Source organism: Vicugna pacos, chromosome 9, assembly GCF_048564905.1.
Source record: "Vicugna pacos chromosome 9, VicPac4, whole genome shotgun sequence".
In the NCBI taxonomy this organism is placed as follows: Eukaryota; Metazoa; Chordata; class Mammalia; order Artiodactyla; family Camelidae; genus Vicugna; species Vicugna pacos.
This window is the reverse complement of record NC_132995.1, coordinates 5915184-5936358: the sequence shown is the minus strand read 5'-3', so window position 1 is coordinate 5936358 and position 21175 is coordinate 5915184. Positions and strand designations below refer to the sequence as shown.

At 49.5% G+C, this 21175-nt stretch overlaps 2 protein-coding genes and 1 long non-coding RNA gene across 5 annotated transcripts in view; 1 reads left to right on the top strand and 2 right to left on the bottom strand.

The window, feature by feature from the left end:
- The window catches only part of VRK3 (VRK serine/threonine kinase 3), a 31627-nt gene extending 28905 nt beyond the window's left edge, over positions 1-2722 (bottom strand). The window contains exons 1-2 of one of the 2 annotated variants that reach the window (XM_015242840.3): positions 2489-2722; positions 1095-1157 (exon numbers count right to left, since the gene is read on the bottom strand). The gene's annotated coding sequence lies outside the window, so the exon portion shown is untranslated. Of the gene's footprint in view, positions 1-1094; positions 1158-2124; positions 2278-2488 lie in introns of those variants that run through there. The other variant, XM_015242839.3, reaches the window with a different exon arrangement.
- A 65-nt stretch (positions 2723-2787) lies between these two features.
- On the top strand, positions 2788-16834 carry ZNF473 (zinc finger protein 473). Its single transcript, XM_015242838.3, has 5 exons — positions 2788-2942; positions 5641-5840; positions 11061-11187; positions 12497-12586; positions 13534-16834. The coding sequence occupies exons 2-5, from the start codon at positions 5832-5834 to the stop codon at positions 16074-16076; spliced, it is 2769 nt and encodes a 922-aa protein (XP_015098324.2). The 5' UTR covers positions 2788-2942; positions 5641-5831; the 3' UTR covers positions 16077-16834.
- Positions 9037-21034, bottom strand: LOC140698373 (uncharacterized). 2 transcript variants are annotated; one of them, XR_012076131.1, is made up of 3 exons: positions 20889-21034; positions 10073-10161; positions 9037-9406 (listed from the first exon to the last, which is right to left on the bottom strand). It is a non-coding gene; the product is annotated as an uncharacterized lncRNA (long non-coding RNA). The 2 variants fall into 2 exon arrangements; XR_012076130.1 differs by lacking the exon at positions 20889-21034 and adding an exon at positions 13442-13918.
- Positions 21035-21175: the final 141 nt, after the last annotated feature.

The following is a 21175-nucleotide window of genomic DNA, read 5'->3' as shown; positions in this document are numbered from 1 at the left end:
CATTTCTATCAACTGCTGAGAACAGGGCTTGGACTACAGAAAGCTTTTTTTTGGCTAACTTTCTCTGTATCGTTCCAATTTCTGTATATGTGCTGCCAAAGTGAGCACCAGAAACCCTTTTATCTCAGTGGTTGCGATTACCCTATCATGCCATCATGCCTGGCATCCCGCCCACCATCTCCCATTCGCTAATATTTCCGTCCCTCCCTTTTCTCTTTCCATGTCCTAAGTTCTGAGCCTCTTGGGTCTCTCTATTTCCTCTTGGTGCTGACTTATGGAATTCAGTGCTTGCCTTTGAAAAACCTACGCCATCGAAACAGCTAGGGAAAGAAATCTCAACCAGAGGAGACAAGGGTTCCTCTTCTGCTGGGCCCACAGAGGAGCAGAAACCATGCTGTGGCACAAAACTGCCCTTCTGTTTTTTTATGCAAGCTGTGTAAGATACTTGATTATGAAACTGTTGCCAAGCACCCTTCAGTCTCTAAGCAGGCTGTAATTCTGATTGGTCATGGAACTTTAATAGTTTGTTGTCCTGGTAACATTTAAATGGACATCTCTAGCTTTTCAAAGGTATAAAACCGGTGAGCATTTTTGTTAAGCTAGAGGACTCAATACTACTTCTATCTCCCTTTAGGCCATGACAAACCTGAAGCCCTTGTTTTGATGTTGGAGCCACAAGATCAAAATCGTCTAAAGGATGGTGATCCTGGAGAGTTCTTCCAGACTTTGCATTAGTGAGAAACTTGGGTTTGGGTTATGCCACTGAGATTTTGAGGTCACTGCTACCGCAGCAGAGTCTAGCCTAGTCTGACTAATACACTTAAGACTTTGCTAGGTGACTTATGTAAATAAAAGTGTGAAAACCTGTGATAATTTTAAGTGTCTTTGCTTCAAGTGGAATTTCCCTGGGTGACAAATACTGGTGGCTAAAGATGGCCTCCAGGAGGAGGCAAGCACCTGGATCACTCCGACGTCCATGATAACTTTCCTCTTTGGAATGAAATCTGAGAGCAGTCACCCAGAGGAGATGGAGCAGGAGCAGGCTGTTGGTGGGGAAATGGCCTTAAGGGGCATGTGCCCGAGGGGACTGGTACCTTTGTGGGGTCACGGTCAGGCCCTCAGATTCACTGGGCTGGAAACTCCATCTTAACAGTGTCCTGCAAGTGAATAAAGGTGGAGAGGCTGACTCAGGCTCTCTTTACATGTAAGTAAAAGATAACGGCTAATGTTTATTCCGCATTGGCAATGTAGCCAGCATGTGCTAAGTTCATTCATTCATTCAATAATTATTCACTGCACTCCTAATATGTGCCAACTAAGGGGATACAGCAGCAAAGGAAACAAACAAGGCTCCTAACCTGACAAAGCTCACATTCTAGTGGGTGAAGACAAGTTTAATAAACAAACAAGCGACTGTTTAATAGGTCAGGTGTAGGCAGTGCTAGAGTAAACTCTCAATAAATACGGATGGAAAAAAGACGGTAGTCTCAGAGTGTTAAAGTTATCGGTCCAAGGTCACATGACTAGTTCAGGACTTAAAACCAAGGCTCCAAAGGTCAGGCCAATCTTTATCATTTATTCATCCATTTATTTATTCAACAAACATACTGAACATCTACTATGTGTTCAGTACTGTGTCCCTCTTGGAAGGTCCTGAGAGACAGCACAGCAAAAGAGCTAAGGACTAGAGTCCACTTAAGCGTAAGAGGGATAATTGTCTAGGTGACGCGATTCGCCTCGGCCCCGCTCTCCGCAGGAAAAAGAGATGACGCGGTACCAAGGCGGGGCGTCTGTCAAATTCCTCATTAGCTCCGCCTGTCTCCGTCATAGCCACGCCCACCACCAAGAGCCCCCAAAGGGACTTGGGACAGGTTGGGTAGGCCGGTTATCCCGGTGACCAGAAGTTTCTCTCATCCTAACCTCTGACCCCACCTCCCGGGAGCTTTGTCTCCCACAAAGGGTCGTCCTGACGCCACAGGCACCACGACCGAACTGTGGCTAGGGTATCAGGAGGCCTCCCCCTGCTCCACCTGGCCTTTCCCTCACCTCTAGATTTGGTAAGCGGAGCGGGAACCAGATATTTGCAGCCAAACCCTCGGGGCCTTAAGCAAAAGTGGGACTCACCTTCTCAGTTGCCCTGCGGAAACTTCCGCTTGGGCTGGAGGCGCTGCGCGCGCATCCTCTCCCCCCGAGGGATGACTGTGACTGCGCCCGCGCAGCCTATACTGACCTTCCGACTGCCCTCGGGCTGTGCCTACCTGGGAACTCCATTTCCCAGGCACCTTCGCGGCAGGCCAGCCCTCTGACTCAAGGCTGGCGGAGGGATTATTCCCTCATCGCCCAACCCCATTCCACCTTCTGTGGAAAGATTCCTGGTTCTACTGCGCATGTGCTAATGTGGAACCAATCGTAAGGAAGAATGAGCTACGAGGCAACTGTCGCCACCAGCAATCAGTCTCTCTTCTCACGCGTCAACACTGCCCTTTACCTTCATGGGTCTTAACACGAATTCAGTTTCCTCCTCGACATGTTTCCATGGCAACCCTCTAGTTGTCTCCTGTAAAAATGGAAAACCCTCCCGGTCTTCCAGAAAAGGCCGGAGGAGACTGATTAGGTTGTCTTTCATCAGGGTAAAAGCTGGACTACAATACCCAGATGCCACCTGTTGCCGAGTCTCTTTCTACTCTATTTCCCAGCGTGCTCAGGGGGCCCTTTAAGGACGAAGTAGCGGGTGGAGATGGGAAGACAAGGGGAGGCATTTGCACAGCCCTCTGGGAAACGGAGTCCTCGTGCTGGCGCGGAGGATCCTGGGTGGAGTAGCTCAGAGGAGACTCGCGGGGCACAGGAAGCGGTTGCGAGGAGGCGCGTGTGAGGGGAGTTGGGTCTCCGGCTCCTTCCCGGCTGCGGTCGCTTCTGTTAACACGGCGGACGGCAGTCTCCAGGTGAGGAGACGCCGGAGCTGGGATCAGTGAGGACTCTGGAGGCTTGTGGGCTCGGTCCTTCCCGAGGGATGACGGAATACTCATAGGGCAACTCCGACACTGGGCGCGTTGCGTTAGGCGGCGGGTGTCCAAGTGGAGTCTTGAACCCTTGTTTGGAGCCTGCTATGGGCTAGGCTATTGCTAAAGTGGTTTCTGGTCCTTGCCGACAGCCCTGAAAGGAGTGATTCTATTTTTTAAAAAACTTTAAAAAGTTTATTTACCTTGGTGGAGGTAATTAAGTTTTTAAGTTTATGTTTAGAGGAGGTACTTGAAATTGAACCCAAGACCTTGTGCATGCTAAGCATGCACTCTACCACTTGAGCTATACCCTCCCGTTTCATTTTATTTTTGGGTGAGGAAACTTAGGCTGCAGGAGCGGGTGAATTGCCTGAAGTCGTAGTAGAGCTGGGCAGGATCTTGAGAGATGAGTAAGTGGGAGTTCTTTACAAGTCAAGGTATTTACCATTTATTTGAGCGCCTTCTGGGTGCCGGGGGCCGCGCCGTCCTCGCAGTTTCTCCAGTAACCTTCACAGCGGTTCCCCCGTCTTATTGGAGACCCTTAACAGTAGGATCATCTCGGGAATCAGAATTTTTCAGACTTTACCAAGTTAATAGGGTGCGTATTTCATCATTCGGCCACACCCCCAGCGAGATCTGGGGCAATTCATGGAAATAGAGTATTTCTGCCGGGAAAGACATGAAGATTCACACTGAAGGCAATAAAGACTATACATAGCCTGTGGCAGTTTGGGTTGAGTTTTGCAGCCAACTTATGAATAAAGTTCTGGTTTTCAGAGCCTTTTGTTTTCAGAATTGCAAATAAGGGATTCTGGATCAGTTGTATCTGCCCCATTTCGTACAGATAGAAACTGAGGCACAGCGGGTGAATGATCTGGCCATGGTACCACATGAAGAAGAAGCAAGACTCCTAAACTCCAGGGTCTAAGGCTTTCCAGTTCCATAATTATTTAGTTCAAGTTATTATGATCGGCTGGGTGACCGTGAGCTTCATATCAGGGCTTCCGTTTCTTCCCTCCCAGGGCTGGGAGTGTATGAGATGTGGACAACATGTGATTTGGAAACTATAGATAGCGTTCTCAAAACTCAGATGTCTGTGAAGGCCAGGCAGAGAAGGTCAAGGAGAGAAGAGGTCTGGGTGAGGGCTGTGTGCATCGTGAAGGTCTCGCCCCATCTACCGTCTCCAACAAACTAGCTTCGTGGGAATGCAGACCCAGTCTGGCCAAATCTGAGGATTTTTCAGAAGCTGGCAATTGAATTTTTAGGTGATATTTCCCAGCTTTCAAGTTTGAGATTACTGAAAAGAATTTTCTGTCAAAACATTCTATGCCAGTTTAAGACCAGATAAAAACATCTGTGGATCGAATTATACTCACAGGTTGAGACTTAACCTCTGTCATGAGGAAAATCATTCTTGGGTAAAACATTAGTACTTATTATAGGTCAGCCACATTCCTTTATCTGTAGTCACAAAATCTTGAAAACTCTGAAAACCAAACATATTTTCCACTAATTTGGTGCCCGAACCTGACTCAAACTGCTGTGATTTATAACTTTTAAATATCCTACCTACAGGGACTATTTTACCTTCACTCTAGACATACTAAGCATTCAATTATGAAATGCTCCTCCTCATCCCCTCTGCCCCACTGCACTGGGATTTTAATGAAATACACCGTATATATAGTGGATCACCTTTTGAACATCTGAAGATTTCTGAATTCAAAGCACATCGGCCCCAGAAGCTTAAGAATTGTGGACCTGTGTCATTGCTGCTTCGTCATCCGAAATGCTGTCGCCATTCCAGAGATATATGCTGCTCAGGAAACACACAGCGGCCACACCAGTGGTCCAGTGTTTTGCATAATTATAGGTCATGAAAATAACTAAGTGGGCAGTGACCATAATTTTTTTCTTTTAATGAAGTAAAATAAAAGTAACCAGAATGGTAAACATCCCAGTACATTCTACTTTGTAAGGTTAAGTACTGTTTCACGACGTTTTCTTTAGTTATGTATGCAAATGAGTCATCATGGTGTATCTTGTCTTTGTTACTGTGGGTCATGGTTAAAGAAAAAAAATAATCGAAGAAATCTTACTGTTGTAGAATTAGCAACAGTTTTGGAGGCTCATCTGGGCTCAAGTCCTAGAGATGATAATCAGAAATCCCAGAAGCGTCGTCCCAGGGTTTTGGTTAGAGAGATAACACGTGTTCTGTCAACAGATTATTTCAGAGGGGCGGGTAGAGCTCAGTAGTAGATCGTGTGCTTAGCATGCATGGGGTCCTGGGTTCAATCCCCAGTGCCTCCATCAAAAAAATAAATAAACCTAATGACCTCCTCCTCCCCCCAAAATAAATAAAAACAATTTAAAAAGGGGGGAACCCCAAATATTTCAAAAGTACCTGCTGTGTGCCAGGCACTGTGCTGTGCTAAGACACAGCAGTGAGCGAGACAGAAGGTTCCATCCAGTGAGAGACTGCAATCTCCACGTCTCCCAAGCGTATATTTACTGACTGTATTTTCTGACTGTGAGAAGTGCTAAAAACTGTTGTGAAGTTGCCCGGTAGGCTCTGAAGTGCAGTAGAAATGTGGGGCTGGGACAGTGTCAATAAACAGAATTGTTGTTGTGATTTCTGCAGGGAGACTCACGTTCTGACTCATCCTCCTCCTGCTGGAAGTTTTGGGGGCTCCAGCAATGGCCAGAGAGGCAGCCGTAGGAGGAAGGGACCCTCTCTCCCAGCTCCCCTGTCCTGTCTGCTGCCCTGCTGGCCAGGATTGTGGAGGGGAAGGAGGGGGAGCTTAAACGAGGACTGCTGGGCCCTGGTTGGCTATGACTGAGGTGAGTCAAGGGGCCCTCCGGTCCTCACCCATCAACCCCAAAGGCTGCACAGCTGGCCTGCCTGGGTTTCGGCTCCTTGTCTTACGATGGCCCCCAAGTCGATCATCTTAAAGTAAAGCTCTCCTGCTCAGCACCCTTCCCGGAATCCCTGCTACTTGCAGGATAACATCCAGATTCCTCAGCCCATCCCGGCATGACCTGGGTCCCACCCTGTCCACTGCACCTTCTTCACCATTTCCCCGCACAACCCCTACTCCCTTCTTGGCATGGTGGTAAAATGTTACCCTGTACTCCCCGGCTTCCCGCCTTTGCTCAGGCTCCTCCCTCTGCTAGAATACCTGGCCCACCCCCTCCGGATGGTGGGTCTGACACAGCCTTTAAGACCCAGCTCTTTCCCCCAACCTTTCCTGGGCAGAGTCAGCTCTTCCCTGCTCTGGTCTCCCGCCTCATCCCGCTGTCTCCACTGGAGCACAGATCTACCTGGATGGGGTGTCCCCTCCTGTATCTCTCAGCCCCACCAAGCTGGGTGCTCCATGGGGACGGGTGCTGATTGGGACTCATCTCTCGGTCCCCCAGAAAGCCTTGAAGTGTTTGTTGCATGAATGAATTAAAACCTTCCTTGGCATAGTAGCTATCTGCTCATCCTAAATCACCCAACTTGACTACCCTCCCCTCTGGGAAGCTTTCCTTGACCCCAGGGCAACATCCTCACTCCCTCCCCTGGTCACACAGCTCAGGATATCGCCTCATCACAGCCCTGTCTCCTTATGCCTGCCATCAGCATCCCTGATGCCTCTCCCATCAGACTGTGAGCTTCCCCTGGCCAGGGACCAGGTCTTACACACCCATGTCTCTAGTGTCCTTAAAGAGGGTCTGGCACACAGGAAATGATTGTTGAATGAATGAATGCTCTCACCTGGTCACTCTCCTGTAGAAAACTCTGTGGCTCCCCAGTGCCCCACAGATCGAGGCCATACCCTCCACCACTGTTTCCAGGGGTCCTGTCCAACCAAGTTGAGGAGTCGAGGAGAGGAAGCCCCTTGGGGTCCTCTGACCTGGCTCCTGCTGAAAAAGTCCTCTTCGGCTCATGCCTTTCAAAGGATATAGACAGCAACAGTTTCAACCACGAATAACAGAACACTTGACCCAAACTGGTTTCAACAGTCAGTACGCTGTATACGGCACAGGACCCAAAGGGCCAGAGGTGGGGTTGGCTTGCTCTGCCAGGCCAACTGGTATGGTCAGGCGCTAGTTTACTGTCCCCGTCTCTCAGCCCCGCTTCCTGTCGGCTCCATCCTGGATGAGCTCTTTCCCACGTGGTCCCAAAACAGCTGCCAGGACTGTGTGCCTACTCTGTGCAGGCTTTGTTCTAAGTGCTGGTCTGCATGCCAGGGAACCAGCCAGCCTGATGGCCCCTGCCCTCAAGAAGCTGACATGTTATTGGGGGTGAGAGTGTATTTGTTTCTGTTTGCTAGGGCTGCCCTAACAAAGGGCCATGAACCAGGTGGCTGGAATAGTAGAAGTTTATTGTCTTACAGTTCTGGAGGCTGAAAGTCTGAAGTCAAGGCATCAGCTGGGCTGGTTGGTTTTGGAGGCTCCAGGGGAGAATCACTTCCTGGCCTCTTTTGGCTGCAAGAGGCTGCCTGAGGTCTTTGGCTCGTGTCTACATCCCTCCAGTCTCTGCTTCTGTCGCCACACTGCCTTCTCCCTCCTTTGACTCCTGTCTCTTTTAAGGACACTTGTGATGACACTGAGAGACCACTCATAGGATCCAGGATAACCTCCCCATCTCATAGTCCTTACCTTAATCATTCCTGGAAAGCCCTTTTGCTATGTAACACTCACCAGTGCTGTGGATTAGAGCGATGTTTTGGGGGAGACCATCTCAGTAAGCGGCAACTCTATCCTTTGAATTGCTCTGGCTAAAATCTTAGAGATGTCTTGGGCTCTGCTCTACCTTGCATTTCCTACGTTTGGTCAGTCAGGATGTGGGCCCCATCATCAAAATGTCTAGCGCTCGCCCCCTCCACTCCCGCCCTCATTCTGTGCCTGGATTATTGAAACGGCCTTTTTCCTTGTCTCCCTGCTTCTGCCCTTCCACCTTCTGTCTTTTTCCACGCAGCAGGCATAGGAGGATCCTGTTTAGAATAGGCCTCATTTCTTTTAGCAATCGTTTTGTGGTAAAATAAAGCGCCGATGCAGAAGCCCACACACATCTAATCAATGACTTCCTGAAGGCAAACAGCACCCAGGTCAAGGAGGAGGACTTTGCCACCCACCCTGGAGGCCCCTCGTGAGCCTCACAGCCCTCTGCTGTCCCTGTAACCCGGCTTCTCCAGTCATCACTGCCTTCTGGCTTTTTTTATCACCCAAATGCATGTTCCTGTTCCCCCCTCCTTTTTTTCATAAATGCTGTTTTGGTCTTGTTACCTGTTGGTTCCTCCTCTGTCCTGTTCAGTACTTAACAAATTGTCCATTGAAGAACTGGGGCTGTTTGACTTGTAGAATTTCTCCCAGTCTGTCTCCTGCTGGTTACCTGCTCGTGGTGCCCTCAGCATGTTCCCCATCAGTGGCTGGATCCAGAGACTCCATCAGACCCAGGCCATCCTCTTTGGAGACTCAAGGAGGCCCAGAGGGTCCCGTTCTCTGTGTGATCCTGGCTCTTGCCGGCGTCTACTGCCTTCTCATCTGCTCATTCCTCAGGACTTGCAGAGTGCCGGTGTTCTAGTCCACTCATTCCTTTTCATTTATCAATTGAAATGCTTATAAAAAGACACCACAGCCTCTCATTCCCTCGCCTTCCGAGGTGGCCCATACTCTGTCTGTGGAGTGTGTGTCTGCTTTTACTTCAAGCTGAGCACCCAACCCTGCACCTTGTGGCCTTTCTCTTGCCTTCTGAGACAGTCTGCGCTCTATCTGTGGAGTATTTATCCTCTGAATAAATCTACTTTTACTCAAAAAAACAAAACAAAACAAAAAACATCTCTAGTGGGGAGGGTATAGCTCAGTGGTAGAGTGCGTCCTTAGCATGTACGAGATCCTGGGTTCAATCCCCAGTCCCTCCATTAAAATAAATAAATAAACCTAATTATCTCCCCTTGAAAAAAAAGAAAATAAATCTTACAAAAAAAAAAGACATCTCTGCTCATCTTCCATTTGGCTACCCAGTGGTACAGTTCATAGAGGAGAGCTGGGGTGAAGGGTTGATTCTTTTTTATTTACCCATTTTCAGCATAGGGAGTTGGTTCCTTACTGTCATCCTTCAAAGATGACCAGATCGTTGATACACACACTCATCCGCACATGTGTGGGTGTTGGCTGTCATCCCTGGAGTCCTACCAAGCCATCTTTTCACAAATATCAATGTGACCCGCCCAGACTAAATCCCTGAGAGCAGGACTCTTCTCTGCTGTGCCCGGTGCCTGGCACGGGGGCCGGCTGGGCAGGTGCGGGGCCGTCCCTGGATGGTGGGTGGAAAACAGCTGTAGCGGCCACTTGCTGAGGGCTGGGTCCCTGCTGGGTGCCATGTGGGCTTGGGCTCACTTCATCCTCCTGGCGGCTGTGTTCTAGAGAGGAGGAAACTGGGCCTGAGAGGGTAGTAACCAGGTCCCACGCCTAATGAACAGCAGAACCAGCACTGGAATTCAGGTCTGTCTGACAGGCTCCAAAGCCACGCCCCCAGCCCGTCGGCTTCCTAGGGGTCACCCAGCAGACTGGGGCTCCTGCCCCTTCCCCACCACTTATGGACCCTGTGGCTTGGGGTAGGTGACTTTGGTTCTCTGGGCCTCAGTCTTATGTTCTGTAAACTGGGGATAAGCCTGCCGCAAAGAGGAGCAGGGAGTGAGGATCCCTGGATAAGAAGTGTAATGGGAGGGGTAGGAGGACATAACTGCCGTTTGGTTGAGTCCTTCCTCTGCCGGGAACCAGCAGCATCTCAGCTGCTTCTTGGAACATCCCCCAGGAGATGAGGCAGGGGTCAGGGCTCAGAAGGGGCACATGGCCTCCTTGGCAGTGGCCACCCCCGAGGAAGGTACTGGGGCCAAGCCTTAACCTCAAACTAAAGTGTAAGCACCTACCCACCAGGATGTTTGAAAATTAAGAGAGAGATGGCATCATTAAAAGTCAGACAGCACCTCAGGCTATAAGGCAGCCCAGAGTGGACCTGGCACCCCTTTGAGGACTCTTGCCCCTCAAAATGGTACTGAATCTAATAAGACCGCTGTTCTACTGACCAGTTTCCAGGAACTGCAGTGGGCATAGGAGCATCCAGGTGATGTGGAGTGGGAGCAGTTCGCCATACCCAGCATGTGGGGCCTTAAGTCTGGAGCAGGGAAGAATAAAGAGGGGTCCGGCTGTGGATCAAAAACCGTCTGAGCAGGGCGTGGGCCTCCCTGAATTCTGATTCACAGAGATCAACTATAGAAACATACTGCTGAACTCAGAGTAGTCAAATCACAGAGCCAAAAAGCAGAATGGTGGCTCCCAGGGGTTGGGAGAGGGGAAGGGGGAATTAGTGTTTAATGGGGACAGGGTTTCAGTTTTTTGAGGTAGACAATGGTGGTGGTTACACAACAGTGTGAATGTACCAAATGTCACTGAACTGTACACTTAAAAATAGTTAAGATGGGAAATTTTATGTTATGTGTACTTCACTACAATTTTCAAAACAGAAAGGGGAAAAAAACCCCACCATTGAAATGTCAGACAAATCTGAATCCAGACTTTGAATACAGTCTACGTAGTCGGTGACAGTAAGGAGTTATACCTGTAATACTGACGTGTTCACAGGTGCTCTCAGATGCCACCTGGAATTAACTTTAGACTATTTTAGCCAAAGAAAAAAAAAGTGGAGAAAGAGGCTTAATGAACAAGATAGACAAATAAATGTTAATAGGTGTTGTGTATGTGTGTTTGAAAGTTTCCATAATAAAAACGTAAGGTCTTGAACAAACGCTAAAAAAATGCAGAAGCCGAGATAGATGGGCTTTAGGATCAGGCAGACCTGCCTGTGTGACCTTGAGGAGACAGCACGCCTCCTCTTCAAGACTCCATGTTCTTGCCTAGAAAACATGGGGATGCTGGGTCTCCTACATCTCCAGGTTCTCACAGGACGATTTTTGCCAAACTCCTGGCACAGGGCGGGGAGGACACATGCTGAGTGAGCTGTTGGCCCCTCCCTGGCCCCAACCCCACAGTCACCAACAGTGTGTTGCCTTCCAGCAATTTTCGACCCTCAAAGATATAGCCATGGACTTCACCTTGGATGACTGGGAGCAGCTGGGGCTGGACCAGGGGGACCTGTTCTGGGACAAAGCACTGGACAATTACCAGAGCCTCTTCCTGCTAGGTGAGTGTCCCCTGCAGCCCAGGGGGCCCACTCACGGCCCTGCTCAGTGATCACCCGTGGGGTCAACGCTGGGCTCCTGGACACCTCACCCATGTGCTCAGCTGGCCATTTCTGCCCCCCCCCCGCCCCCGCCGTGGGACATCAGCAATGTTTGGCGACCTTTTTGATTGTCACCACTTGAGAGTGGGGGGGTGGTGCTCCTGGAATCTGGTGGGCAGAGCCTGGGGCGTAGCCACCCATCCTCCATGCAAGGACAGCCCCCACCTCCAGGGACCACCCAAGCCCACGTGTCAGGAGGGCCTGGGTTGAGAAGCCCCGTCTGACCCCTGCCTGCCACTCCGGCCTCATTGGCACTTTCTTCACCGTCATAGAGGAGCTCCTCCAGCTGACACTTCGGGGTCTTGGCATTTGCTCTCCCCGGCCCCTCCCTGTCTCTGGCCTTCCCTTCTTTAGGACTGAATCTGTGACCCCATCAGTGCTCCTCATCACAAAACACCCTATTTTCTTGATCCTCCTGAGATTAAGGTCAAACCTCAGTGTCTTTTCAATGTTTAAGCTAGAACCTGCAGGAGAAATACGTCTCCCGTGACTCCCCGTACACACTTGTGTGTACGTGTGAGCAGTATATTTATTTCCTACAGGTGCTCTTACAGATGCCAGAAACTCAGTGGCTTAAAACCACACACATTGACTCTCTAGTTCTGGCTGCCAGAGGTGTGCAGCGGGTCTGACTGAGCTGGAATCGGGGTGTGGCCCTGGCTGGTTCCTTCTGGATTCTCTCAGGGAGAATCTCTTTCCAAGTCAGCAGGGGCTGACTCCCCATGTCAGCACAGGTGCCCTGGGACTGTGACTCTCTGGTCCTTCCCTAGAGGAAGTCTGCAGAGGGCAGGGTGCAGGATTGGGCTCTGGGACTTCAACACAGTCCATCATGGGGCCCGGCCCACAGAGGCCTCTGGCCATGTGTGGTCTGTGGCTGAATGAGCGAATCCTGGATCGCTGAGTGAGTACAGGCTTCTCTACCTGGCCACTCTGCTCATCCCTCAAGAGCTGTTGCAGATCCTTTGTTTCCCTAGCCCCAGTCGTCCTGGCTCTGATCACCCTGGATTGTGACTGACAGGGTCCCTCTCCTCTACTGGACCAGGCACCGTGCAGGACAGGCATCCCTGGAGTTGCCCAGCACAGCATCTGGCCCTCGGGAGCTGAGCGCTGGATAACATACTGAATAGTCAGGAGAGCACGAAGTCTCCTGCTAAGCGACCAGGTGGCCCTGCCCGTCCTGTTTGATGACAATGCTCTGCTCTCCCTGCAGACCCCCTCAGACCCAACCTGGTCTCCCATCCAGAGGCTGGGGAAGCACTGGAGTCCCTGGTGAAAGGAAGCCCAGAGTCAACAGCCCCTGGTGAGTGGGCAGGGAGGGCCTGCCAGGACTCAGAGGGAGGGCGGAAGGGTCGGGGGCATGTCCCTCCATCCTGCCCAGTCTGTCTGCCCAGATATCTTGCCCCCAGCTTCTGGGCTTCACTCTGCCTCGTGCTGGCTGCAGGTTCAGGACCTCGCCCTGCATGCCTGTCTCATCTCTGTCTCCTTCAGTATTCAGCATGCAGCTGTCCTGTTGCCTTCTCTCTGTCCCCTCCATATCCTTCCAGACCCAGCAAGGGTTGGGCTTCCGTCCCCTGGGAGGTTGGTCTTTCCACCTTGTATGAACATGAGAAGGGCCCCTGAACCAGAGATCCTGGGGTGGCAGCTGCCTGGCTCAATCTCAGCCTGCACCCCCAACCACGGTCAGCACACAGCTCTGTTCTTGGCTCACCTCTCGTGAGCTTGTGAACGTGGACCTCCTGTAGCCTTCCTCTGAGTGCATGAGTGGTTTTGCATAGGTAACTTACCTAGGCTCTGGCCGCTCGGATGTACAGTTTCATACAGGCTGGTTACAAGCCTGCATAGCCATGTCTCTGCTCACAATCAAATCCATCTTTCCGTGGTAACAAATGCATTGCATTGTTATGATTTATACCTCTGTCCCATTGAAGATTGCACTTTGCTTAGAAGGAGGCCTAAGCTGATGGGGGTGATGGTGGGAAGTATCTGCTGAGAGGCTTCCCTTCCCTGTGGAAGTGTAAGCCCTGCAGTGGCCCAGCTCCCATCTTAGCCTGCCTGGAAATGGGCTCTGTTTCTTGTGGTGCCAGTTCCAGCTGGATCACCACTCTGGCCCCATCTTCATCCCCTTGCGAAACAGGCTTGATTCAGGACCCATTACCTGTTCTCCCTCTTGTCTCTTCTCAGCTGCCTGCAGCTCCCATCTTTCACCCCTGGGGTACCAGAGACATTTGCACTTGCCCTCTCTTTCAGACACAGCTGAGGCCAAGACCTCTCTGCCACTGGACATCTTGGAGGAAGGACTCTCCCAGGAGACTGTGGAGACGTTTTCCAAGGATGGCCTCTGGAACTCCCCTTTGGGAGAAGCCTGCATAGACCAGAGCTGGTTAGACAGTTTACTCGGAGATCCAGAAGATCTTCTGCAGGCTGATACTGTTACCAGCAAGGAAAATCCCACAGAATGCAAGAGCCACGAACTCAAGAGAGGCCTCAGCCCCAAGTCCTTCCTCTTCCCAGGAGCAGATTCTGTGATGCCCGATTGTCCTGAAAAGAGCCAGACGCCAGCTAAGTCTCAGGAATTTGGGAATAACTTTGGCTACTACTCAGATCAGAGCCAGCAGGATACCATCCAGGGAGAGGCGACACCATATAAATGTAGTGAATGTGGGAAGAGCTTCAGCCAGAGTTACCATCTTATCCAGCACTGGATTATCCACACTAGGGAGGAACCTCCTGTGCAGCAAAAGTACGAGAAAGATTTCAACCAAAGTTTTTGCCTTTTTGTGCAACCTGTGCCTGACACCGGCTACAAATCCTACGTGTCTAACAAGTGCGGGGAAACTTTTAGTCAGAACACACACCTGTGGCATCAGAAAGTTCACACTGAAGAAGAACCATGTAAGAGTCAAGACAGTGACTGTCCATCGGGTCACAACACACAGCCTGTGGAGCATCAGAAAACCCACACCAGGAGGAAATCCTCCAAATGTAACAAACGTGGCAGGAGTTTCAGCCAAACTTTTCATCTCACTCACCATCAGAGGGCCCACTCTCGGAAACGCTATGAATGTGCCAAATGCAAGGCGACCTTCAACTTTAAAAAATACCTTCTCCAACATGAGAAAACTCACGCTGCGAAAACGACCCCCGAGTGTCAGGACTGCAGGAGGGCCTTCAGGCGAAGGTCCTCGCTCATTGAACACCAGTCTGTTCACACTGGAGAAAAGCCTTATAAGTGTGATGAGTGTGGGAAACCCTTCAGCCATATCCTGACCCTCAAGATCCACCAGAGGGTTCACAGTGGAGCAAAGTGTTACAGATGCAGTGAATGTGGGAAAGCCTTTTACCGCAATACTCACCTTAGTGAACACCAGAGGAGTCACACGGGCTACAGGCCCCACAAGTGTCACCAGTGTGTCAGGAGTTTCAGCCGGCCCTCCCACCTGATTCGACACCTGTCTGTCCACGCCACTGAAAAGCCCTACACCTGTGCTGAATGCAAAGCGACCTTCAGCTGTAATGAACACCTTGTTCAGCACCAGAAAATCCACGCTGTGGAAACTCCCTACGAGTGTCAGGAGTGTGGCGAGCGCTTTGTTTGCCACTCGACCCTAACTTGCCACCTGAGTGTTCACACCGGAGAACAACGGGGACATGACGAGGGCAGGAAGACCCTGAACGAGAACCCAGGGCAGAGAGTGCATCCAGGGGTTGGCGAGAAGCGCTTTAAATGTGATAAATGTGGGAAAACCTTCAGCCGCAGCAAATACCTGGCTCAGCACGAGAGGGTCCACGCCAGGGTGAAGCCCTTTGAGTGTAACCAGTGCGGGAAAGCCTTTGGCCAAAGTACGCAGCTCAGCCGCCATCAGCGGACCCACTCTGGAGTGAGGCCATATGAATGTGGGGACTGCGGGCAGACCTTCATCCGTAGCACCTCCCTCACCAAACATCAGTCCCTCCACAGGGATGAGCACACCTTTACATGTAACGAATGTGGAAAGACGTTCAGTCAAAGCACATGTCTCGCAGAACATCAGTTAATCCATGCTGCAGGGGAGTCATTTAAACCTAGCAAGTATGATGAAGCCTTTGCCCACAATCACCCCCTTACTCAGCACCAGGGAACTCAGGCTGGAAAGAAGTCCTTTGAGTGTCATGAATGTGGGAAAACGTTCCAGCAGAGCTCGTGCCTTTCCAAGCATCAGAGAGTTCACATGGGTGAGAAGCCCTACGAATGCGGCGACTGTGGGAAAACCTTCAGCCTGGGTGCTCAACTCACTCAACACCAGAGAGTTCACACCAGAGAAAAGCCTTACATGTGTGAGGAATGCGGGAAAACCTTCAGCCAGAGCTCGTGCCTTTCCAAGCATCAGAGAGTTCACACAGGCGAGAAGCCCTACAAATGCGGCGACTGTGGGAAAACCTTTAGCCGGGGCGCTCCGCTCGCCCGACACCAGAGAATTCATACTGGAGAAAAGCCTTATGTGTGTCAGGAATGTGGGAAAGCCTTCAGCCAGAGCTCGAGCCTCTCCAAGCATCAGAGAGTTCACACCGGGGAGAAGCCCTATGTGTGTGCAGAATGTGGGAGAGCCTTTACCCAGAAAGCAAATTTGACGCACCATGAGAGAACTCACACTGGGGAGAAGCCCTATGCTTGCGATGTGTGTGGGAAGGCTTTTGGCCTCAGTGCCCACCTCAGTCAGCACCAGAGAGTTCACACCCAGGAGAAGCCATACCAGTGTCAACACTGCCAGAAGGCCTTTTGCTGCTGCTCCGGTCTCGGCCAACATCACTGAGTTCACACTCGAAAGCAGCAAGTAGCAATCCTACCCATGGCTGCTGGCTGGCAGCAGGGCCCCAGTCAGTTGAGAATGTGTTCTTCCGAGGCCCAAAGTTGAAACCATTGCAGTGTAAGCCTCCATCAATAAATAGTAACTCTCTTTATTAATAAAGATTGAGTAGAACATTTGCACACATGATTTTGATTAAAACACAAAAATTGAGATGCTGTGTGGCATTGGAATTCAGAGGTAGACTGGAACCAGTCTGCTGGCTTGGATCCCAGCTCTGCTCTGGTGATACCTAAGTGGCCTAGGGAAATTCAGGGAACCTCTCAGGGCCTCAGTGTCCTCATCTGTAGGATGGCTCTTTAACTGCAATTAATGTGATTACTAATATGATGCAGAGCTTTCATTTTTAAAGTTTTTCTCCAGAATACCCTGGGCTTAACTGGTTCTAAAACCCCAGCACTTTGATCTTTAAAAAAAAAAAAAAGTCTAGCCTTTTCCTTCCCTCCATCTCTCAGCTCTGTCCAGGTCTTTTCTTAACGAACCCACCAAAAGCCAAGGCAGGGGCGGGGACTCATATTGATGCATGTTCAGTGAAGAGTCTTGACACCAGATAGCGGTCAGAGGTCCTGTGGGAAATTGGCAGCCATTGTGTGTGTGTGTGTTGGGGCGGGGGGAATCTATGTAACTGTGTCACTGCTGGCCAGCGTAGAAATGCGCTTCATGTCTGTGTGTTGGTTCTTTGATTAAAGTTTTAAGTCTCTAAATGTTGGTCGCTTCTTTCAGCTTTGTGCCACACAGCTGGTCAGATGCCGGGCGTGCACATCACTACCTGCCAAGTGCTCATGTTCCATGAGGGGAGGGCTCCTAGTGGTGAAATCACCCCACAGAAGGGGACAGTTAAGTCTTTTCCCAGAGACTGGCCACCACGGAACCACTCAATTCCAACTGGTCCTCAGTCCATCAACCAGCACTTTTCCATTCTAGCACAGTCCCGCTCAAAGAAATTGTGGATGGCCTGTTGTTTATTCTTGTGCAGATACACAGACACAGCAGGCCTCAGGCTTAGGGGGTCACTGTAGCTAGAATTTAATATTGTTCTGCTCCCACCTTTCACCTTGGGCAGATAAATCATTAAGATGAGTCACCTCTGATGTCACTGTGGCAAGTGGGAAGGATAGAAATTTGTACGGAGGGAGGTTTTCTAAATTTCTTACCCTAGAGGTTCAATGCTGCAGTATTATTAGCCTTTCCTCATGGGACCAAGGGTTGGGAACCTCAGTTTAAGCCCCAATGCAAGGCTGTGCGCAGAGTCATCCTAGATCTATCCTCCTTTCCGATTTAGCCAGTTCTCTCGAAAGGCAGAAGAATAAATAAAAAAGGAAGTACTGACACTGTCTAGCAATTCCTCAAAAAGTTGAAGAATGACTGTGTGACCCAGCAATTCCACTCTTAGGTACCTACCCAAGAGAAATGAATACATACATGTCCACACAAAAATGTGTCCACAGATGTTCACAACAGCATTATTCATAGCAACCAAAAGGTGGAAACAACCCAGGTGTCCATCAGTGGACAATCAGATAAATAAAATGTAGTTTGTCCATCCAGGGGAATATTATTCAGCCTTTTTAAAAAGGAAGGAATTGACACCTGCTACAACATGGCTGAGCCTTAAAAACATTATGTTAATGGAAATAAGCCAGTCAGAAAAGGACAAATACTGTAGGAGTCCACTTAGATGCTGTACCTAGAGTAGTTAAATTCATAGAGACAGTAAGTAGAATGGTGGTTCCACGGGCTGGGGAAGGGGCGTGGGGAATTATAGCTTCACAGAGAGTTTCAGTTTTACAAGGTGAAAAGACTGATGGGGATGGATGGTGGTGATGGGTACACAATATTATGAACGTATTGAATACCACTGAACTGTACACTTGAAAATAGTTAAGGTGGCAAATTTTAGGTCATATGTCTTTTGCCACAAGAAAAAATATTGAAAAAAAATTAAGATGGATCAAAGATATATCTAGATGTAAGAGCTAAAACTGTAAAACTCTTAGAAGAAAACAGGTGTAAATTTTTATTATCTTAAATTAGGTAATAGATTCTTTTGATAGGACACCAAAAGCACAAGCAGCAAAAGAAAAAAATAGATCAACTTGACTTCATTAAAATTAAAACCTTTCATCTTTCAAAGGACACCACTGAGAAAGTGAAAAGATAACACAAAGAATGAGAAAAAAAATTGTTGCAAATCAAATATCTGATACAGGACCTGTAGCTGGACTACACAAAGAATCCTTACAGTTCAATAATAAAAAGACAAATAACCCAAATAAAAATGGGCAAAGGATCTGAATATAGATTTCTTCAAAGAAGATACACAAATGGCCAACAAGCACATAAGATGTTCCACATCATTAGCCATTAGGGAAATGCAAAGCAAAAGCCCTAGGATGGCTATAAGCAAAAAGACAAGTGTTGGTGAGGATGTAGGGAAACCAGAACTTCACACACTGCTGGTGGATAAGTAAAATGGTGCAGCCACTTTGGTACGGTCTGGTGGTTCCTCAAAAGGTTAAACAGAGTTACCTTATGACTCTGCAATTACATTCCGGGTTATTTCCCAACAGAAATGAAAACATAGCTCCACATAAAAATGTGTACATGACTGTTCATATCACCATTATTTATAATAGCCCCAAAGTGGAAACAACTAATGTCTATCAACTGATGAAGGAATAATCAAAATGTGGTGTAATCCATACAATGGAATACTAGAAAGGAATCAAGCACTGACAGATGCTACAACATGAATGAACCTTGACAACATTACGTTAAGCAAGAAGGATCAGAAATAAAAGGCCACATTTGAATGAACTGTCCAGAAAAGGCAAATCCATGAGACAGGAAGTAGATCAGTGGTTGCCAGGGGCTGGGGGAAGGGAGGATTGAGAGGTGCCAGATAAAGGGTTTCTTTTTAGGGTGATGAAAATGCTGTAAAATTGTGGTGATGGCTGCACAACTCTGTGAAAATACTAATTATTTGTGCTGTGAATGAAGAAATGTGCTTCACCCTCCATCACTGAAGGCTTGCTACCGTGGAGGTAGCCTCTGGGGATTGTCTTCCCCAGGACGCCCTTCCAAAGTGGAAGATCCTGCCCCTCGCTTTGAACCCTCAGCCGTCTAAACTGGGGACAGAACTGTGTCTGCACCCAGTTCACAAGGGTCAGGTCAGGGTTGGGGCCAGCAGGGGACGATAACCACCTCGGTTGCTCAAGAATCTGGAAAGACGGCTAGGAATCCGGAAAGTGTAAACGAATACCACATGAGCAATAATTCAACCGTCATTCAGCTCAGCAACCCTTCCTGAGCTCTAACCCGCCAGGATGCAGAACCAGACACCACCATGTGCCATCTGATAATGATCTTAGGTGGCCTCTTCCTGGGCCATGTCACAAGTGTGGGGCTTCTCAAGCATTGTGGCCACACCGCTTCTCAAGGTATCAAACGACTTAGAACTCACACAATGGGGCTTCCTCCCTTCAGGGAGCACACAGGCGTCCCAAGCTGGTTCAAAAATGGCTTGAGAGAGTAAGGACGGGCTTGGGAGTTAGTATAGTGGGTAACAGGTGGGGCCAGGGTGAGGGTTTCTGTACTTGGTTTGAACTTCCCACTGGCACCAAAGGAGGGCGCAGGCAGGCTTTGCTATCTGCTTCCCTAGATGGGGGACACAGGGAAAAAGGGAGAGGTTCAATGCTGTCAACAAACATTGAAAATCGGAGTCACTCTTCATTATAGCAGGCCTTTCTTTTCTTCTCCTTCTCTTCCTCCTCCTCCTTTTCTTTTTTGGTGCTAATATAATTTAATTGCTTGCCTTTGAAAATTAGAGGTAAACCTGTCTGCTGGTAAGACATATCCCAACAAGATAGAAAAGAGATCTTCCCTTTGTAGCTGCATAAAAGCTGCAGCCAGAAGCTGCATAAAAGTAGATGCCACGCTGAGTCAGAAAACTTCCGTGCTTGAAAAATGTCAGCTATCACCGAGGAACAGAAAGACCTGATAAACTCACCAGGAAAGCATGGCATCACAAGGCTTGGGCCGTTCCATTCCTGAGAGATCATTTATACCAATTATGACAAGGAGTGAGAGGTAAGAAATGGCACACGCTTCAGTCTTGTATTATTAAACAATAATAATGATGGATTTCTCATTACTAAACATTTACTAATTACCTTCCTTAGAAAGTGAGCTTAGAAACTGAAACTGAGAAACTAAGCTGTTTCAGCACCAGTTGACTCATTTAATTCAGCCAGTAAGTCTCTAAACCAAGTATAGAAAAAGATCAATGAACAACCCTAGACGAATCTCCTCCCCTCTCTGAGCCTGAGTTTCCCCACTGGACTCAAGGATACTGGGTACAAGGATTCCCAGAACAGTCAGCGTGTTCCGCCTACTTCAGATTCATTGGCTCAATCCCACCTGAGGTCCCGCCCCCTTTCCTGAGCCTCCCCCTTCCATGCCCACCCCAGCCAATCCTCGCACTAGCCCTGCTCATAGCTACGCCCCACAGTCCCGCCCCGACAACCGCCCGCCTCTAATCCCGCCCCCTGCCCAGCCTCAGGCCCCGTGGCACTCAGGCCCCGTGGCACCCAGGCCCCGTGGCACCCACGCCTGAACCGCCACAACGGCCGGCCCCAGCTTCTCGTGCCTCTGTATCCCCCTAGGTGGCCTAAGACCCCGAGACTGCTCCAAGCCTCTCTTCTGGCCAAAGACTGGGAGGACACGATGAGTGTCATTAACACTCGGATCCTTAAGTACCTGGCAACTGTGTCTTGGGCTTCCCGTCTGACCCTTACGGACCGTCCCCACGAAAGCTGCGCAGCTTAGTGCGCTGCCCCTGCACCACGCAGTCCTCTGCGCCTGCGCAGACTCCCTAATTATATTTAGCAGATCCCCGCGAGATTCTGGCTCCTCTGGGAGAGGGTCCAATGATGGCAAAGGCGGATGGATCCCTGGAGTCCCAGCGGGTTTCGCCTGGGGTACATCAACATGAAAGTCTTCTTCTAGCTTCCTTAGGCGGAGTGGAGAAGGAGAAGGCGGTTACA